Source organism: Scyliorhinus torazame, chromosome 10 (genome assembly GCF_047496885.1).
Source record: "Scyliorhinus torazame isolate Kashiwa2021f chromosome 10, sScyTor2.1, whole genome shotgun sequence".
NCBI lineage: Eukaryota > Metazoa > Chordata > Chondrichthyes > Carcharhiniformes > Scyliorhinidae > Scyliorhinus > Scyliorhinus torazame.
In genome coordinates, this window is record NC_092716.1 from 2,172,278 (window position 1) to 2,187,343 (window position 15,066).

Sequence of the window (15,066 nt, forward strand, 5' to 3'; positions counted from 1 at the left end):
AAGAAAATTAACTTTTGATGAATAACTTATTGTCAGGACTGTTCTGACAGAGATGTTCCTAAAAAGTTAAACCCTTCGTCCTTTCCATGGATAATGCCTGACCTAATGAGTTTTCCAGCACTTTGTTTTTACTTTGCATTTCCAGCTTCTGCTGCATTGAGCTTATACAAAATATTTTCATGTTGCTTTTCTTCCCTTGATGCATGGGGTAGAGCATTGCCAGTATCATCGTCCATCAGACCCTAACCTCAGATGACTGTGGGGGGTGTTATTTTTGATCCCCAGCCCCCCATTCCCCTTCCACTCAAACAAAACAATGCTCAGCCAACATATTTAAGTTATGGAGGTATGATTGTTTATTAATACATTATTTGAAGGAATTATTAGATGACCACGTTGCAATTAGATCCCATCATGTTTGTGCTGACTGGAAATTCATTACAAAACTAATCTCACTACTCCCTGAATAGTCCTGAATCTTTTGCTAAAAATATTTACCATAGAAAAGTAGTGATCTTTGCCGTAACCACTTGCTTCAATAATATCTCCGATTACTTTAAAATTCAGCTCACTGGACAAAATTGATTTTGTTGAGCTTTTGTGACATGGCAAAAATGTACTAAAGTGCTTCAATGTGAAGGAAGGCAGCAGAATTATCATGAGCAATAGTATAAGATGTAGCTGGATTAGGCTGTTCTGCTTCAAGTATGTTCCGTCATTCAGTATAATCATGCCTCATCTTTGACCTTGATTTCTCTTTCCCTTAGCATCCAAAAATCATTCAATCTCAGCATTAAATACTCTATACGACTCAAGCGACCACAACCATTTGGGGTTAAGAATTCCAAAGATTCAGGGCAGTGTAGTGATTAGCACTGCTGCCTACGGCGCCAATGACGCGGGTTTGATCCCAGCCCCGAGTCATTCACTGTGTGGAGTTTGCACATTCTCCCCGTGCCTGCGTGGGTCTCACCACTACAACCCAAAGATGTGCAGGTTAGGTGGATTCGCCACGCTAAATTGCCCCTTGGAAAAAATGAATTGGAAACTCTTTTTTAAAAAATAAAAAATAATTCCAAAGATTCACAACTTTCTCAGTGGGCACATTCCTCCTTGTCTCTGCCCTAAATGGCCAACCCCTTATTCTGAGGCCATGGATTCTTCTTCTGGACTCTCTAGCGAAGGAAATAGTGTTCAAAGAAAACAAGGGAAGGTGGAGAAGAACACAATCATTAAAAAAGAAAGCCCTATGATTTTCCATGGGTTGCTCGCAGCAGTATCCAGGAGATGAATCTTTAATTCCTGGAAACTCCAGAACAATCCTGAAGAATTGGCGATCCTAACCTCTTCATGGCATAGGATGGTAATGCTTTATGTCTGTATGGAAATGTATATGAAAACTGGGAAAGATTACAAAAATTTGTCCATCAATAGATAAATTGGCCACTTCCCAATTTGACGAATATGTTAACGGTCGCCATTTTATTAGACTGGACTAACTGAGCCGTTGACAGTGACTGCTCCCATGATTTCTAACCATAACATGTAACTATGGTGAAGACTGGTGATGAATGCGCAGGAGTGCATAAAGAAGACAAAAACTCTTCAAATCCATATCATTCGTCATCAGGCAACAAACAATGTCTGAAATGGAGAGTCATAGCAGTCATAGAAGTCTACAGTACAGAAATGGCCCTTCGGCACTTCACGTCTGCGTCGGTCAGAAACAACCACTTAACTATTCTAATCTTATTTTCAGCACTTGGCCCATAGCCTTGTATGGCTTGCCATTGCAAGTGTACATCTAACTACTTCTTAAATGTTATGAGGGTCTCTGCCTCCACCACTCTTTCAGGCAGCGAGTTCCAGACTCCCAACACCCTCTGGGCGTAAATATTTTTCCTCACAACCTCTCAAAACCTCCTGCCCCCTATCTTAAATCTATGCCCCCTGGTGATTGATCCCTCCACCAAGGGAAAATGTTTCTTCTTGCCTACTCTATCTATAATTTTATACATCTCAATCATGTCCCCCTAAGTCTCCTTTGCTCCAAAGAAAACAGCCCCAGTCTATCCAATTGTTTTCATAACTAAAACTCTCCAACCCAGGCAACGTCCTGGTAAATCACCTCTGCACCCTTTCCAGTGCTATCACATCCCTCCTATAATGGAATGAAGAACTGCACACAATATTCCATTTGTGGCCTAACCAAATTTTATACAGTTCCAGCAAAACCTCCCTGCTCTTAAACTCTGTGCCTTGGCCAACCATAGAATCATAGAATTTACAGTGCAGAAGAAGGCCATTTGGCCCATCGAATCTGCGCTCACTCTTACATAAGAACTAGGAGCAGGAGTAGGCCATCTGGCCCCTCTAGCCTGCTCCGCCATTCAATGAGATCATGGCTGATCTTTTGTGGACACTTTCCGGCCCGAACACCATAACCCTTAATCCCTTTATTCTTCAAAAAACTATCTGTCTTTATCTTAAAAACATTTAATGAAGGAGCCTCTACTGCTTTACTGGGCAAGGAATTCCATAGATTCACAACCCTTTGGGTGAAGAAGTTCCTCCTAAACTCAGTCCTAAATCTACTTCCCTTATTTTGAGGCTATGCCCCCTAGTTCTGCTTTCACCCGCCAGTGGAAACAACCTGCCCGCATCTCTCCTATCTATTCCCTTCATAATTTTATACGTTTCTATAAGATCCCCCCTCATCCTTCTAAATTCCAACGAGTACAGTCCCGGTCTACTCAACCTCCCCTTGTAATCCAACCCCTTCAGCTCTGGGATTAACCTAGTGAATCTCCTCTGCACACCCTCCAGTGCCAGTATGTCCTTTCTCAAGTAAGGTGACCAAAACTGAAACAATACTCCAGGTGTGGCCTCACTAACACCTTATACAATTGCAGCATAACCTCCCTAGTCTTAAACTGCATCCCTCTAGCAATGAAGGACAAAATTCCATTTGCCTTCTTAATCACCTGTTGCACTTGTAAACCAACTTTTTGCGACTCATGCACTAGCACACCCAGGTCTCTCTGCACAGCAGCATGTTTTAATATTTTATCATTTAAATAATAATCCCTTTTGCTGTTATTCCTACCAAAATGGATAACCTCACATTTGTCAACATTGTATTCCATCTGCCAGACCCTCGCCCATTCACTTAACCTATCCAAAACCCTCTACAGACTTCCGATATCCTCTGCACTTTTTGCTTTACCACTCATCTTAGTGTCGTCTGCAAATTTGGACACATTGCCCTTGGTCCCCAACTCCAAACCATCTATGTCAATTGTGGGCCCAACACTGATCCCTGAGGGACACCACTAGCTACTGATTTCCAACCAGAGAAACACCTTTTAATCCCCACTCTTTGCTTTCTATTAATTAACCAATCCTCTATCAATGCTACTACTTTCCCCTTAATACCATGCATCTTTATCTTATGCAGCAACCTTTTGTGTGGCACCTTGTCAAAGCCTTTCTGGAAATCCAGATATACCACATCCATTGGCTCCCCGTTATCTACCGCACTGTTAATGTCCTCAAATAATTCCACTAAATTAGTTAGGCACGACCTGCCCTTTATGAACCCATGCTGCGTCTGCCTAATGGGACAATTTCCATCCAGGTGCCTCGCTATTTCTTCCTTGATGATAGATTCTAACATCTTCCCTACTAACGAAGTTAAGCTTCACTGGCCTATAATTACCCGCTTTCTGCCTACCTCCTTTTTTAAACAGTGGTGAGAAGTTTGCTAATTTCCAATCCGCCGGGAACACCCCAGAGTCTAGTGAATTTTGGTAAATTATCACTAGTGCATTTGCAATTTCCCTAGCCATCTCTTTTAGCACTCTGGGATGCATTCCATCAGGGCCAGGAGACTTGTCTACCTTTAGCCCCATTAGCTTGTCCATCACTACCTCCTTAGTGATAACAATCCTCTCAAGGTCCTCATCTGTCATAGCCTCATTTCTATCAGTCACTGGCATGTTATTTGTGTCTTCCACTATGAAGACTGACCCAAAAAACCTGTTCAGTTCCTCAGCCATTTCCTCATCTCCAATTATTAAATCTCCCTTCTCATCCTCTAAAGGACCAATATTTACCTTAGCCACTCTTTTGTGTTTGATATATTTGTAGAAACTTTTACTATCTGTTTTTATATTCTGAGCAAGTTTACTCTCATAATCTGTCTTACTCTTCTTTATAGCTTTCTGTTGCCCCCTAAAGATTTCCCAGTCCTCTAGTCTCTCACTAATCTTTGCCACTTTGTATGCTTTTTCCTTCAATTTGATACTCTTCCTTATTTCCTTAGATATCCACGGTCGATTTTCCCTCTTTCTACCATCCTTCCTTTTTGTTGGTATAAACCTTTGCTGAGCACTGAAAAATCGCTTGGAAGGTTCTCCACTGTTCCTCAACTGTTTCACCACAATGTCTTTGCTCCCAGTCTACCTTAGCTAGTTCTTCTCTCATCCCATTGTAATCTCCTTTGTTTAAGCACAAAACACTAGTGCTTGATTTTACCTTCTCACCCTCCATCTGTATTTTAAATTACACCATATTGTGATCGCTCCTTCCGAGAGGATCCCTAACTATGAGATCATGAATCAATCCTGTCACATTACACAGGACCAGATCTAGGACCGCTTGTTCCCTCGTAGGTTCCATTACATACTGTTCTAGGAAACTATCGCGGATACATTCTATAAACTCCTCCTCAAGGCTGCCTTGACCGACCTGGTTAAACCAGTCGACATGTAAATTAAAATCCCCCATGATAACTGCTGTACCATTTCGACATGCATCAGTTATTTCTTTGTTTATTGCCTGCCCCATCATAATGTTACTATTTGGTGGCCTATAGACTACTCCTATCAGTGACTTTTTCGCCTTACTTTTCCTGACTTCCACCCAAATAGATTCAACCTTATCCTCCATAGCACCGATGTCGTCCCTTACTATTGCCCGGATGTCATCCTTAAATAACAGAGCTACACCACCTCTTTTACCATCCACTCTTTCCTTCCGAATAGTTTGATACCCTTGGATATTTAACTCCCAGTCGTGACCATCCTTTAACCATGTTTCAGTAATGGCCACTAAATCATAGTCATTCACGATGATTTGCCCCATCAACTCATTTACCTTATTCCGAATACTACGAGCATTCAGGTAAAGTACACTTATGTTGGAAGTGTACTTTACGCTCTTGGAAAGAACGTCCTATTTAGGCCCACGCTTCCACCCTATCCCCGTAACCCAGTAACCTCACCTAACCTTTTTGGACACTAAGGGCAATTTATCATGGCCAATCCACCTAACCTGCACATCTTTGGACTGTGGGAGGAAACCGGAGCACCCGGAGGAAACCCACCCAGACACGGGGAGAATGTGCAGACTCCGCACAGAAAGTGACCCAAGCTGGGAATCGAACCTGGGACCCTGGAGCTGTGAAGCAACTGTGCTACCGCGCTGCCCAAAGGCAAATAAAGGCAAATATACCATATGCCTTCTTAACCACTGTATCCACCTGCTTTGCTGCCTTCAGAGAACAGTATACATGCAAACCAATGTCCCTCTGATCCTTGGTGCTTCCCAGGGTCCTGTCGTTTATCATGTATTCCTTTGCCTTGTTTGTCCTGTCCAAGTGCATCAGCTCATATTTATGTGGGTTGGACTCCATTTGCCACTGATGACCCCCATCTGACCAGCCTGTCGATATCCTCCTGTAATCAAAGGCTGTCCTCCTCACTATTTACCACCCCACCAATTTTTGTATTATCCGCAAACCTACTGATCAACCCTCCTACATTTATGTCTAAATCATTTATATAAACCCAAAACAGCAAGGGCCCCAACACTGATCCGTGCGGGACCCCACTGGACACGGGCTTCAAGTCAGAAAAACACTCCTCGACCATCACCCTCTGCTTCTTGCCATTCAGCCAATTTTGGATCCAATTTGCCAAATTTCCTTGGGTCCCATGGGAACTTACTTCGCTATCAGTCTATGTGGGACCTCATCAAAAGCCTTGCTGAAGTCCAAGTAGATTACGTCAAATGCATTGCCCTCATCTATACACCTGGTCACCTTCGAAATATTCAGTCGAGGTGATCAGACATGACCTCCCCTTAACGAAACCATGCTGACTGTTCTTGATTAATCCCGGCCTCTCCAGATGCAGATTAATTCTGTGTCTCAGAATTCTTTCCAATAGTTTCCCCACCACTGACTGACTGACTGGCCTTTAGTTTCCTTGTTTATCCCTTCCTCCCTTCTTGAATAATGGCACCACATTGACTATCCTCTAGTCCCCCGGCACTTCTCCTGTGGCCAGAGAGGAATTGATAATTGTTGCCGGCACCCCTGCTATTTTCTCCCTTGCTTCTCTCAACTACCTGGGATATATTTTATCTGACCCTAAGATTTGTCTACTTTTAAGATCACTCAGAACCTCCTCTCTGCCTATGTTAATCTCTTTAATTTCATAACAGTCGTTCTTCCCAATTTCTGTGGCCACACTGTCCCTCTCACGAGTGAACACTGACTCAGTGTTCATTTCAAACCCTACCGATATCCTCTGGCTCAACGTACAAATGGAACTTACTCTTTCCCTAGTTATCCTTTTACCCTTAATGTACTTGTTAAACAACCTAGGATTTTCCTTTACTTTACCTGCCAGTACCCTTTCATGTCCCCTGTTTACCATCCTAATTTATTTTTTAAATTTTACACATTCTATGCTTCCCTTAGGCTTCCACTGTTTTGAGCCGTCGATATCTGCCATAAGCATCCCCTTTTTTCCTTATCCAATGCTGCATATCCCTCGATATCCAGTGTTCACTGGATTTTTTTGGTCCTATCCTTTTTCCTGATTGGAACATATTGGCTCTGTACTCTCCCTATTTCCTTGTGAATGCGTCCCACTGTTCTACAGATTTACCTAAGTGTTTGCTCCCAGTCCACTCTGGCCAAATCACATCTGATCTTATTAAAATTGGCTTTCAACCCAGTTTAGAACTTTGATTTCAGACCCATCTTTGTCCTTTTCCATAGCAATCTTGAATCTAACAGAGTTATGATCACTGTCTGCAAGATGCTCCCCCGCTAATACTTCAACCACTTGTCAGGATTTGTTATCTAAAAGTAAGTCCAGGACTGCCCCCTCTTGTAGGACCTTCTACGTACTGGCTTAAAAGGTTCTTCTGGATGCATGTTAAGAATTCTGCTCCCTCTAAACCTTTCTACCCCAGTTAATGTTGGGGAAGTTGAAATCCCTCACTGTCACTACCCTATTGCTTTTATACTTCTCTGAAATTTGCCTGCGTACCTGCTCTTCTATTGGGTCTTGTTTTTTAAATTACTTCCTAGCTCTAAATTCTGCTTGCTTTTATCTCATCCCTTTTTCTACCTATGTCGTTGGTGCCAATGTGTACCACAATATCTGCCTGTTTGCCATCTTACTTCAGTATGCCCTTCAGACGTTCAGCGACATCCTTGACCCTGGCACCAGGGAGGCAGCTTACCATCGATTTGCAGCCACAGAAACGCCTGTCTGTTCCCCATACAATTGAATCCGCTGCCAAGATAGCCCTGCTGTGCTTCCTCCTCCCCCTTTGTGCAGAAGACCTACTCATGGTGCCATGAAGTTGGCTGTCACTGCACCTACATGATCAGCTCCCCCAACAGTATCCAAAACAGTACATTGTTTAGAAAGGGGGATGGCCACAGGGGACTCCTGCACTACCTGCCTTCCTCTACTTTGCGTGGTGTTCACCCATGCCCTTGTCTGTTCAATCCTCACCTGCGATGTGACCACCTCACCGAATGTACTATCCAAGGCCTGCTCAGCATCGCGGATGTTCCACAGTGAATCTACCCTCCGCTCCAGCCCCAAAAGTGTCAACATTGATGTATCCAAACAATGCATTTGATGGGCACAAATTGAAATGTTAATAACTGGAATCCAATCTGGGTTTCTTCGCTCTAATTGTTAACATCACAATCCGTATCACAAATTGAAACAGTTTGAGGCTTGATATACCTGTGAATTAAAGGTGATACCTGGAAAATTCCCTGCTTTTCTTCAAATAATCCAATGGGAATCGCCAAACAAGGCCTCAATTTTAACAACTCTTCCGAAATAAGGTATTGGAATTGGATTTGATTTATTGTCATGTGTACTGAGGTACAGTGAAAAGTATTGTTCTGTGTACAGTCGAGGCAGATCATTCCGCACATGAAAAAACAGAGGACATGCATAAATACACAATGTAAATACAAAGTAACAGGCATCGGTGAAGAATACGGAGTGTAGTCCTACTCAGTAGAGAAGATGTGTAAAGAGATCAGTTCAGTCCATAGGAGGGACATTCGAGAGTCTGGTAACAGCGGGGAAGAAGCTGTTTTTGATGGATTTTTAAAAAAACATGAAGAAGTGAAGCAAGGTGGGGTAAAGAGAGAGAATTTCAGAGCACAGAGGGAGGCAGTGGTGTAATAGTATTGTCACTTGTACAGTAAGCCAGAGGTTCTGGGGACCTGGGTTCAAATCCTACCATGACAAATGGTGAAATTTGAATTCCATAGAATTCTCGAATTATAAATGTAATGCTGTCCATGAAACCGTTGTTGATTGTTGTAAAGGCCCACCTGGTTCACTAATGTCCTTTAAGGAAATCTGCATGTGACTCCAGATCCACAGCAATATGATTGATGGTCCATCCACATCCCATAAACAAATTTTAAAAATAATGTTATCCAGTCTCGGCTGCTGAGGATGGAGCTGGGGAACGTGTGGCCAGGGATGATTAGAAGAGGGTTATAGCTGGGACATAGGGGTGTAGGATATTCCAGAGGTGAAAGGTAGACCGTGCATTTGTATAACATCTTCCACATCCTCAAGGCCCAACGTGCTTCACAGCCAGTTAATTCTGTTACGGATGCAGGATTTTAGGTATATTGGATGATAAACATTTGGCAATTTAAGGGTTGAATTTGTGGGTTAGAGTGTGTTTGACTGCAATAATTTTAAAAAATAATCTTTTTCTGCAAGTTCAGAAAGCTTTTAGGAACCAGAGGTGAAATTGACTGGAGTAAGAAACCTGGGCTAATGCATTGATGTTTGACTAGCGGAGTACCTGGGGGATTCATTTGTTTTCAGCCTGGGGATTAGTTTGTTTTGAGTTTGGGGAAATTATGTCATTGCTGGACAGAGCAAAGGTATTCTGACATTTTGAGAAAGCATTTTGAATGAGTTCTGATCTGGCTAACACTGAGTCCACACACAAGGCATTTTTCTCTCTCCGGAGAGTTTTAAAAAAAAAATATGAATAGTTTTTAAAGCAGTGCAGACTTGTCTGAGGAAAAAGGGGGAAGCTGAAACAAACCAGTTGTAACGATCTTTTGAAGATATCCAGCCAGAGTCTGCAGGGGTTCTAACAGGAGCCAAATCGTGTTCTGGAAAGCAAATATTACTCTGCCATTGGGATGTAGGATGGATTGATAGCTGTACGTTTTTCCTTTCTTGTTGTTTAATTGGGAAATAGCGATAGTAATTATAAGGGTATTGTGTTTACTGTATTCAGTAGTATTGTTTAAGGGGTAATTGTAAGCTTTTTTCTGGTGTAAGGTTAAAGATATTAATACTGCATTAATAATAAAAGTTTTATTTTAAAATACCATATCCCTATTTCTTTGTACAATCACTTCTGGAGCAAAGTATCCTTTCCTCACAATCGTTAAAAACATTAAAATATTGGGCTTTTGGTCCAGTATCCTAGCGACCGTTGGGGTCTGGCCTGAGATGATAGTCATTCTCATGTATAAAAACACTGCTGTCAAATTATGAACGGTAAATGAGTGATTGAATCGACAAATGGTTATTTGTGGGATGAATGTTGGCCAGAACTCCCGGCTTTCCTTCAAATAGTGTCATATGATTTCCACAACCCCCCAACAAGGCCTCGATTTAATGTCTGAGAAATGACAGCCCCACAATCAGCTTTTGTTCAGTGACAAACTGACAATTCTGTGTTTAAATCCCACAACTTTCTTACTGAAGCTGAGACTGTTACTCTCCCAAGCCAACATGCCAGCATCGAGTCGCTAATCACTCAAAATCACTGCTCCTCCGGGCAGGCATGTCATTCTTACTAACTCAATTAAGCCCTCCTAAATATCCACCTAGATTAGCAAATGAAGATTCAGTTAGTCCTTCTCGGTTTGTGTTGAAAGATGACTGCTGAGTTTGTGGTTGTGCTGTCTCTTGAGTATTTAAATTTGTTGTTTTGTAGGTAACTGCACATGGGGAAATAATTGTCGGTTTATTCATCCTGGAATAAATGATAAAGGAAACTATTCACTGATAGCCAAACCAGATCCATTTTCACCTAATGGAGGGCATCACCTGGGACCCCACCCACTGATGCAGGCCAACCCTTGGGTAAGTGAGCATAGGTTGCTGTATCACCGAAATTGGCCATTTGGCCCGTCAGAACTGCGCTGGTGCTTTCCTTCACATGAGCTGCCTCATCTAATCGCCCTCCCTTTCCATGCAATTATTGAAATCCCCGTAAAAACATTTTTGGACTCTGCTTGCTCTGTTTATGAAAGAGAATTCCATATTTCACTATTATCATTTCTTCCTTACTCTTTTGGATCATAGAAACATAGGAAATAGGAGCAGGAGGAGGCCATTCGGCTTTTCGAGCCTGCTCCACCATTCATTCAAAACATGGCTAATCATCCAACTCAGTAGCCCAATCCTGCTTTCTCCCCATATCCTTTCATCCTCTTCGTCCTGGGCGCTATATCTAACTGCTTCTTGAAAACATAATGTTTTGGCCTCAACTACTTCCTGTGGTAACAAATTCCATATGTTCATCCCTCTCTGGGTGAAGAAATTTCTCCTCATCTCTGTCGTAAATGATCTACCCCGTATCCTCAGTCTGTGACCCCTGGTTCTGGACACACCCACCATCGGGAACATCCTTCCTGCATCTACCCTGTCTGATCCTGTTAGAATTTTAGAGGTTTCCGTGAGATCCCCCCATATTCTTCTGAACTCCAGCGAATACAATCCTAACCGCCTCACTCCCTTCATAAGTCCGTCCTGCCACCCCAGGAATCAGTCTGGTAAACCTTCGCTGCACTCTCTCTATAGCAAGAACATCCTTCCTCAGATAAGGAGACCAAAGCTGCACACAATACTCCAGGTGTGGCCTCACCAAGGCCTGTAAAATTGGAGCAAGACATCCCTGCTCCTGTACTCTAATCCTCTCGCAATGAAGGCCAGTGTACCATTTGGCTTCTTTATTGCCTGCTGTACCTGCATGCTTACCTTCAGTGACTGGTGTACGAGGGCATCCAGGTTTTGTTGCACATTCACCCCCTCCTAATTTATGGATGTTCAGATAATACTCTGCCTTCCCGTTTTTGCTTTCAAAGCGGATAACCTCATTTATCTAAATTATACAGCATCTGCCATTCATTTTCCCACCCACTCAACTTGTCCAAATCACATTGAGAGATCTCTGCATCCTCCTCACAGCTCACCCTTCCACCCAACTTGGTGACATTTGCAAATTTGGAGATATTACATTTTGTTCCCTCACCTAAATCATTGATATATATTGTGAATAGCTGGTGTCCTAGCATCGATACTTGCGGCACCCCACTAGTCACTGCCTGCCAATTTGAAAAAGCCCCGTTAATTCCTACTTTTTGTTCTCTTCCCCTTATAGTGTCTGGCCTTGTTCCACCTCTCTAACCTCTCCTTTAATCTACTGGCATCCTGAACGCCTCACAGAGGTATCTCATCTTTCCTCTGCAGTCTCTGCATTGTCCTCAGTGATTTCAGTTTCCATTTCTGCTGCCGTTGCCCTTTCTCCTCTGAATTCATGATCACCCTGCTAATCTTCACTGACCTGCTCCCTTCCATATAAATTCTTCCAGTACATATTCATGGCCATTCTGCCAAAATCACCATTTCTCATGGACACTCATGGCCTCATCCTATCCTCACCATCCATGTTGTCGTCCCCTCCAAGACCACCCCACATCCCCTTCCGCTGAATCCTTTTGCCCCCACAACGCTTAAAATCGACCACCATAATAAATCGTTTTCCATTACAGTGTAATCATCCATTCCTTTTCTAACAGCACACTACGTCCAAACTGCACTCTTGAGAATGAGCCAGAATCTGCCACTGGCCCACCCACAAGTGGGACTGCACTTTGTCTCAATTCACTATGCAACAATAGAACTAACATTTTGAATGGACAATTAAATATTTCTAAGCAATACATTAAGCCCAATGTGACTTGAGTTCAAAGAGTTCACAACAAACATGCTTTCTTCCTTCCAAGAATCCTTAAGGGCTGGAACAACCTTCCACACGCCTTAATCTCTATGCCCTGTAAGGATTCGGAGAAGGAAAAGCTGTTTAACCTTTAACTAATATGATCATCGACTGCACTCATTGTCCACCTCCTGTGAACATTTCCCCATGGAATACTATGGAGGGTAACAGTACCAACACCAAGGAAGAGCAATAACCCATCTCCCATAACTATAAGCCTGACGCCATGATGGTATACATACATAGGATGATATACCACCTCCTTCCATGCACGCACAACTCTGACTGAAGATCAAATACTTTGATCAAACAGAGATGTCAGGCTGACACACATCTGAGCTTGCATTACACCTCAGGATATCTGACTTGCCGTGTTAATTGTATATTAATTGAATGTTTCATTGTATTCAAGTGGCCATTAACTTTCTGCTCCTGCATATAGGAACATACAAAACTGTGATTGTTGGGTTTGGCCGTGCATGTTTGTAATGTGTTTCTATAAGTAAAAACATCTTTATATGTAAAGAATTTTTCCCAATTCTTTCCTTCACTGCCTGCCTACCGACAATAGAGCATGCAGCGCTGAGAATTCTGCTGCTCCTGTCATTTTACTTGCTGAGTTTATTATTTGAGTTTCAAAGTTGGAAGTTTGAAAAAGACTGCTTGACACTGCTGCTTCATCAGGAGATGAATCTGAAATCTCATAATATCACACTTCAAGAACAGATTAGCGCAAACATGGCCAGACCCGAATGTAGCCCCTAAGGCTTCATGGCGCACACCTACGCAGCTCACAAAGAGAAAAGCTGGTCACCCCTGTCTGAGATTACACAGATAGTAGTATGTGCTAAACTAACTTGAGCGATTGATTGAACAGTAACCATAAGAAAGCTGGCTTTTAGAAAATAAAAAAGTGCATTGAGCAACAAAGCACCACCAACAGCCCAGTGAATTTTCTCCAATAGCCAAGCCTGAAATGGTACAGAATTTTAAAACCAAATAAATATTGTTCGCACTGTTTTTAATGATTTGATTTTCTGTTTTCTTTCTAGGAAACACACGTCTTGGTGAGTACATATTGAAGCTAAATTTGTGAAATTACACGCACAAATGTAATCCAATCATACATTTGTAGAATTCAAGTAACACCAAAAGCTTCCTAAACAGAGAGTTCTGTGAGAGGAGGAATTGAGAGAGGAGGTGGAGGGGAAGAAAAAGCAAGGTTGTTTGTGAAATTTCATCGATTATCATCGAAATTACAGTGCAGAAGGAGGCCATTTGGCCCATCGAGTCTGCACCGGTTCTTGGTAAGAGCTCCCTACCCAAAGTCAACACCTCCACCCTATCCCCATAACCCAGTAACCCCACCCAACACTAAGGGCAATTTTAGACACTACGGGCAATTTATCATGGCCAATCCACCTAACCTGCACATCTTTGGACTGTGGGAGGAAACCGGAGCACCCAGAGGAAACCCCACGCACACACGGGGAGGATGTGCAGACTCCGCACAGACAGTGACCCAATCCGGAATCGAACCTGGGACCCTGGAGCTGTGACGCAATTGTGCTATCCACAATGCTACCGTGCTGCTCATCCGTTTTTGGTGCGAAAAGGATTATTTATATTTCTAGTTTCCATAATGATGAACATTGACTTGTGCCTTGTAGATGGTGGACAGGTTTCATGGAGTCAGGAGGTGAGTTACTCGTCTCGCCTGAGTCTTAGTCTCTGACCTGCTCGCTAGTTCAGTTTCTGATCAATGGTAACCCCCAGGATGTTGATGGTGAGAGATTCAGCGATGGTATTGCCATTGAATGTCAAGGGGCAATGGTTAGATTCTCTCTTGTAGGAGATGGTCATTGCCTGGCACTTGCTACTTGTCAGCCCAAGCCTGGATATCGTCCAGCTCTTGCTGCATTTGGACATGGACTGCTTCAGTTTCTGAGTCGTATGAATGGCGCTGAACGGTGTGCAGTCAGCCACGAACACTTCCACTTCTGACCTTATGATGGAGGGAAGGTATTTGCTGAAGTGGTTAGGCCCAGGATATTACCCTGAGGAACTCCTGTAAAGATGTCCTGGGACTGGGATGATTGACCTCCAACTACCACAACCATCTTCCTTTGTGCCAGGTATGATTCCAACCAGCGGAGTTTTCTACTGATTCTCATTGACTCCACTTTTGCTCGGACGCCTTGATGCCACATACAGTCAAAGTTGAAATACTTCCAAAGTGGCTTTAGACTGTGCTAAACCTTGTACGTCAGCTCTTGTTTTGAGGATCAGATGCTGCTTTTTAACTCTATGCCTTCCCAGTATTCTCAATTTTTTTTTTTGTTTGTAATATCAACTGGAAGTTCAGTGATCGGCTCCTTTAGCTCAACAACTGAAAATACCGTTAACATAAAACATCCCAAGGTGCTTCGCAGATGTGTTGTAAGGCAAAATTTTACTATTTGAGGAAATATCAAGTCAGATCGCCAAAAGCTAGTTTGAATAAATAGCTTTTAAGGAGTGCCTTTAAAGAGGAAAGAATGCTAGCGAGTCAGAGGTTTCAGGTCTTCAGGCTTTGGCAATTGAAGGCATGGCCTCCAATGGTGGAGCAGTGCGCAAGAAGCCAGAAGTAGATGAGCGCAGATATCTCAGAGGGTTGTTGGTGGAGATTACAGAAGGGCAAGACCATGGAGGAAT

At 42.8% G+C, this 15,066-nt stretch overlaps 1 protein-coding gene across 8 annotated transcripts in view; it reads left to right on the plus strand.

Moving 5' to 3' along the window:
* zc3h18 (zinc finger CCCH-type containing 18) overlaps positions 1-15,066 on the plus strand; it is a 319,920-nt gene that overhangs the window by 95,640 nt on the left and 209,214 nt on the right. For 6 of the 8 annotated variants that reach the window (XM_072517731.1, XM_072517738.1, XM_072517736.1 and 3 more), the window contains 2 exons: positions 10,306-10,454; positions 13,425-13,439. In XM_072517731.1, coding sequence (XP_072373832.1) covers positions 10,306-10,454; positions 13,425-13,439 — 164 coding nt within the window. The remainder of the gene's footprint in view (positions 1-10,305; positions 10,455-13,424; positions 13,440-15,066) is intronic. The other 2 variants (XM_072517735.1, XM_072517737.1) reach the window with 1 other exon arrangement.